Source organism: Pollicipes pollicipes, unplaced genomic scaffold, assembly GCF_011947565.3.
Source record: "Pollicipes pollicipes isolate AB1234 unplaced genomic scaffold, Ppol_2.1 Scaffold_3447;HRSCAF=4054_pilon_pilon_pilon, whole genome shotgun sequence".
NCBI classification, from domain to species: Eukaryota; Metazoa; Arthropoda; class Thecostraca; order Pollicipedomorpha; family Pollicipedidae; genus Pollicipes; species Pollicipes pollicipes.
The window spans coordinates 14,888,057-14,893,512 of record NW_023596297.1 but is presented as its reverse complement, the minus strand read 5'-3'; the positions used below and the strand labels follow the sequence as shown (position 1 = coordinate 14,893,512).

At 61.1% G+C, this 5,456-nt stretch overlaps 4 protein-coding genes across 4 annotated transcripts in view; 2 read left to right on the top strand and 2 right to left on the bottom strand.

The window, feature by feature from the left end:
* The window catches only part of LOC119092178 (copper-transporting ATPase 2-like), a 35,239-nt gene extending 34,745 nt beyond the window's left edge, over nucleotides 1-494 (bottom strand). Inside the window, 1 exon segment of the mRNA XM_037215155.1 lies at nucleotides 473-494. Coding sequence (XP_037071050.1) covers nucleotides 473-494 — 22 coding nt within the window.
* A 555-nt stretch (nucleotides 495-1,049) lies between these two features.
* Nucleotides 1,050-2,939, top strand: LOC119092177 (copper-transporting ATPase 2-like). The gene is made up of 3 exons (XM_037215154.1): nucleotides 1,050-1,225; nucleotides 2,017-2,175; nucleotides 2,886-2,939. Exons 1-3 carry the CDS (start codon nucleotides 1,052-1,054, stop codon nucleotides 2,937-2,939), a joined length of 387 nt encoding a protein of 128 aa, XP_037071049.1. The 5' UTR covers nucleotides 1,050-1,051.
* A 10-nt stretch (nucleotides 2,940-2,949) lies between these two features.
* Nucleotides 2,950-5,435, top strand: LOC119092176 (copper-transporting ATPase 1-like). The gene is made up of 4 exons (XM_037215153.1): nucleotides 2,950-2,986; nucleotides 3,515-3,635; nucleotides 4,278-4,436; nucleotides 5,107-5,435. Exons 1-4 carry the CDS (start codon nucleotides 2,950-2,952, stop codon nucleotides 5,174-5,176), a joined length of 387 nt encoding a protein of 128 aa, XP_037071048.1. The 3' UTR covers nucleotides 5,177-5,435.
* Nucleotides 5,177-5,456, bottom strand: part of LOC119092175 (copper-transporting ATPase 2) — a 25,291-nt gene continuing 25,011 nt past the window's right edge. Inside the window, exon 13 of the mRNA XM_037215152.1 lies at nucleotides 5,177-5,298. Coding sequence (XP_037071047.1) covers nucleotides 5,177-5,298 — 122 coding nt within the window. The remainder of the gene's footprint in view (nucleotides 5,299-5,456) is intronic.

Below are 5,456 nucleotides of genomic sequence, written 5' to 3'. Positions count from 1 at the left end.
CTCCGACCGAGCGCCCCTATCCCCTGCCGCCCACGCGCCGGTCTCACCGCTAACCCGCTTCAGGACCCCCGTCTGACCACTGATACCACGTCCTCTGACCCTCAGGCGTGCCGTGACCTGACCACGTCCTCTGACCTCAGGCGTGCCGTGACCTGACCATGTCCTCCGACCTCAGGCGTGCCGTGACCTGACCACGCCCTCTGACCTCAGGCGTGCCGTAGCCTGACCACGTCCTCCGACCTCAGGCGTGTCGTGACCTGACCACGTCCTCTGACCTCAGGCGTGCCGTGACCTGACCACGTCCTCCGACCTCAGGCGTGCCGTGACCTGACCACGTCCTCCGACCTCAGGCGTGCCGTGACCTGACCACGTCCTCTGACCTCAGGCGTGCCGTGACCTGACCACGTCCTCTGACCTCAGGCGTGCCGTAGCCTGACCACGTCCTCCGACCTCAGGCGTGTCGTGACCTGACCACGTCCTGTGACCTCAGGCATGCCGTGACCGACCACGTCCTCCGACCTCAGGCGTGCCGTGACCTGACCACGTCCTCTGACCTCAGGCGTGCCGTGACCTGACCACTTCCTCCGACCTCAGGCGTGTCGTGACCTGACCACGTCCTCCGACCTCAGGCGTGCCGTGACCTGACCACGTCCTCTGACCTCAGGCGTGCCGTGACCTGACCACGTCCTCCGACCTCAGGCGTGCCGTGACCTGACCACGTCCTCCGATCTCAGGCGTGCCGTGACCTGACCACGTCCTCCGACCTCAGGCGTGCCGTGACCTGACCACGTCCTCCGACCTCAGGCGTGCCGTAGCCTGACCACGTCCTCCGACCTCAGGCGTGCCGTGACCTGACCACGTCCTCCGACCTCAGGCGTGCCGTAGCCTGACCACGTCCTCCGACCTCAGGCGTGCCGTGACCTGACCACGTCCTCCGACCTCAGGCGTGCCGTAGCCTGACCACGTCCTCCGACCTCAGACGTGCCGTGACCTGACCACCAGGCGTACCGTGACCCGATGATGTCCTCTTACATCAGGCGTGCTGGTGGCCATGGTGGCCGTGGCCGACACGGTGAAGCCGGAGGCGCACCTGGCCGTGTACACGCTGAAGCGGATGGGCCTGGACGTCGTGCTGCTGACTGGCGACAACCAGAAGACGGCGGCGGCCATCGCGCGCCAGGCCGGCATCTCGCGCGTCTTCGCCGAGGTCCTGCCGTCGCATAAGGTGACCGGCCGCCGCGGTGCCCTTCCCTCCCTGTCGCCACGTTCCTCTTGGTTCCGCTCCTTCCACACGGCGTGCTGGGTCGTCACTCTCAGCATGGCTGTGTGTGTGCCGCTGTCTGGGATGTGGCGCCTGTGTGAATGCGTGGTGGGAGGGGACGCATCGATACACGCTGGTGCATTGCCGCGTCCGTGACCTCTGCTGGCGTGCCACCTGTGCAGCGAGAGGCGGCTGTTGTGTGATTGCGTCAGACGGGGTATTCGTCAATGTCCTTTTACTCCAGCTGCGTTATGCAGCGAACCGGTGCGTTTTTCCTCATGCACTGTGCGGCTTTTTATCAGCTTGCATTCACATGTGCAATATGGCCAGACAATATGCCATGCGATGTCGTGACCATACTAATAGTATATCCTCTATCATAGCAATGACGTACCAAATACCATAAGATGTCCGTATATGAATGCAAAACTGTCGAAACACATAATTAAGCGCACTCCTTAACACAAGGAAATGTTAATACTTTATGGTATTTCTCTTAACATCAGTACGAGCAAACGTAAGCCGCGCGCTGCGCCGCGAGCGCTGCGTGACATGCTATCGCGTGTCGGCCCCAGCTGCTCTCATGATGAAAGGCCTCATGTGAGTGAGCAGGCTCCCGTTAAATATACCTCCTTCGCGAACGGACCGTGTGTGTCCAGCCCAGGTGGCGTCACATCTGGCGGTCCCTGTACCGCACTCGAACCCAGTGCCGGTCCCCGTCCGTACTGACGCCGCCGCCACGGTCGGCCGCCCAGGTGAAAAAGATCCAGCAGCTGCAGTCGCTGGGCCAGCGGGTGGCCATGGTGGGCGATGGCATCAACGACTCGCCGGCGCTGACGCAGGCCGACGTCGGCATCGCCATCTCGTCCGGCACGGACGTGGCCGTCGAGGCGGCCAGCATCGTGCTCATGCGGGTCAGTGGCGCCGTCGGACCCCCTGCCGCGTCCTCCCGCGAGCTGCGGCACCGGATCGCTGGGTGGCGGGTGCCCCTTCACTGCTGGCTGGATGGGTGAGGGGCTGGGCGGATAGGCATGCACGGCGTGCGATGCGGATGGGATCCACGGAGGTGAGGGTTGGTGCTTGCATAAGAGGGGGGGGGGGGGGGGAGGGTTGTGGATCGGTTCAATTGCCGCGGTGGTTAGGAGCGCAGTCGGACGATGAGCTGGACTGCGATCGGGGCGCGTTCTGCGCCACCTGCGGTTTTTCGTGGAAGACTGGTGGGCGTGGGCCAGCTGTGGTGGTCAGTGTTCGGGTTTGTGATGTTTTGAACATGATTAGGTGCCCCTTGTCATGTATTGTAGGACATAGGCATGAAGAAGACGGCGCTGTTTCTTTTAGCAAGGTTACGGTCGTCACACCAGGCACGACCAACCACCATTCTTACATGTTTTAGCTGGCATAAATTACAAATTTGTTCTGATCTAGGATACCTCGCCGTCTTTGGTGTGTAGGACTGGCCCGTCCTCGTAACTTGGTTTTTGTTCTTACTAAAACAGCGTTGTAAGTGGAAGCTCACGGAGGGCACGCACCAGGTAAAACGTGAGAGGACCCAATGGAGAGCGTGGTTGTTCGAATCTTTGCTTATCTCATGTCTTATCTTTGCTCACCGTCTTTTTCCTTGCAGAACGATCTGCTCGACGTTATTGCCTGTCTCGATCTCTCGCGCGAAGAACAGTGAAGAGGATAGAATGAACTTCGTCTTCGCCAGTATTTATAACCTCGTCGGTACGTTAGCTTCTTTTTAGCTAACTCCCACTGCACACCGATTGTGATGCCAGCGACTCAATGCCCTGCATTTGACAGTGGTGGACATCTCCCGGCCTCGTGTGCCATTATGCGGGTGGTTTCCCTCGGCTAGATGTGCCTCCTCCCTTAACTGATATCCCTCAGGTAATGGTGACGCTCGGTCACAGGTCATTGATATGATACGAATGTGACTCCATTAACATGTCCGCGCAGGCAGCCCTCGGATTAATACGCACTGACACCCGTGACAAGCACCGAACCTGTGAGCTCGGTGTGACCCCAGCAGCAAGACGTATCTCAACTCAGCATCGCTCGGACGGGCACCCCTCGGCTGGGTGACCACCGCTCTGACAGGCCTCACGCGGCTGAATGCGCCGCCCCTCCCCCCGATGACACAGTCGCACTCGTGACTTCAGCGGTGCCGCTCTCTGTCGACGGCGTGCCCCGTGCGCCTGCTCTAGTGGGGCCGCGCCCCCTAGCTCAGCGTGTTTCCTTTCCGTGCGGCAGGTATTCCTCTGGCGGCCGGCGTGTTCCGGCCCTGGGGTATCGTGCTGCAGCCGTGGATGGGCTCGGCCGCCATGGCTCTCAGCTCGGTCTCGGTCGTCTGCTCCTCGCTGCTGCTCAAGCTGTGAGTTCGCGAACGGAAGTGCTGTCGGGGCAGATCCGCCGGCTCTGCTGTAGCCGCACCGGCTGTCCCATTGGCGTCCGAAGACACGTCTTGTGAACGCGTCGTTTTAAGCCGTCGGCCCGTTGGCGTTTTCTACATAGTTTGTCTCTAGTGCGCGACTCCGTAACGGATCGGGTATGTACCGTCGGCGCAACGTGGGTGGACATTTCGGCTCTAACATACAGAGATCCGCTTCCTGGCGTGCAATATTGAGCGTGCGCGCCGTCCCGTGCGGGGTCCAGGGATGCCGGGGGCGTCCACTATTATGTGTCCACTGTCCAGGCTGCCGTGCTGTGGCGACCAGGCTACTGGCGATTTCTGGATCCTTATCGTTTCCACTAACGATTCTGTCCGCATTTGAATGTCCCGTGCTTCTGACCCTCCGCTTCACCTTCTTGACCTCTTGACTTCCCGCCGCGTGGATCTGGCCGCTGCTTGTGTTAGAGGAGATGCGTGAGTTACACGCTAGTCCTTGTACCAACATGTCTCATAGTAAGATTTCACTGATGATTTAATGGTACGATGCTGAGTGTGATGCTCATGATGGTGCCGACGTTCATGATGATGTTGGTGACGACCTGCCAACCCGGCCGTCGATGGCAGGTACAAGAAGCCGACCCGCGAGAGCCTGGCCACTTTGGAGTACCTGAAGGCCATGGAGGCGCGCTCGCTGGCGCACGACTCGGCCGACACCGTGTCCATCCACCGCGGCCTGGACGACATCACCATTAGCATGCCGAAGACCAGCACCAGCCTCAGCAGGTGGGCCCCCGTCGGCGTCGTCCGGGGGCGTTCAGCGCGCGCCGCGGTCTCCGGGGGTCGAGCCGGCGCGGCGCGGTCTCCGGTGGATCGAGCCGGCCCGGCGCGGTCTCCGGGAGATCGAGCCGGCGCGGCGCGGTCTCCGGTGGATCGAGCCGGCGTAGCGCGGTCTCCGCGAGATTGAGCTGGCGCGGCGCGGTCTCCGGTGGATCGAGCCGGCGTAGCGCGGTCTCCGCGAGATTGAGCCGGCGCGGCGCGGTCTCCGGTGGATCGAGCCGGCGCGGTGCGGTCTCCGGAAGATTGAGCCGGCGCGGCGCGGTCTCCGGAAGATCGAGCCGGCGCGGCGCTGGTGCAGTCGGCACAGCCGGTTTTCTTTCCAGCTATGTGTGCGGTGGCTGGTGCACTAGCGGAGTGGGAGTAGCCGATTTGCATGAAGTTTGCTGTGATGTGGTAATTTTCTTTTGCTGCTCTTTATTTGCTCCCTTTTGGCTTTGTGGTGGCGGTACTGAGGCCTTGCATGGTTGAAGGTCCCCCAGGTGATCCCATTTCAGCTGCTGCTCCGTCGCTTTCTATCTCTAACAGCCCTCTCAGCCTCCAACAAGGCCTTGCATGGCAGCTTCAATAATCGCCAGTGAGTAGCGCGACTCGCATGAGCTCCCCCTCCGCCTAGCAGGTCGACGGGAGCGTCGACGCTCACCGATGATGAAGGGAAGCAGCTTCTCTCCGACCACAGTCACCTCTAGTCATCCGTGAGTTGTGCTGGCCTGGTGCCGGTCATGTTCGGGGAGCCGTTGTGAGCTGTTGCTGAATCGTGCGGCGTCGGTGTCCGCTGCCGCAAGCCGCGATGGCTTGATTTTGGACTCGGCTGACGGCACAGTCGACGTGTAACCAAGGCATGCCGCGGCTGTTGGTGAGGTCAACATGGCCCATGCATGCCGCAAAGGCACTGAAATCGAAGCAGAAAGGAAGGAAATGTCCGTCTTTATCATGTCGGCTAGTGATCGTGGAACAGTTGCAAGATGC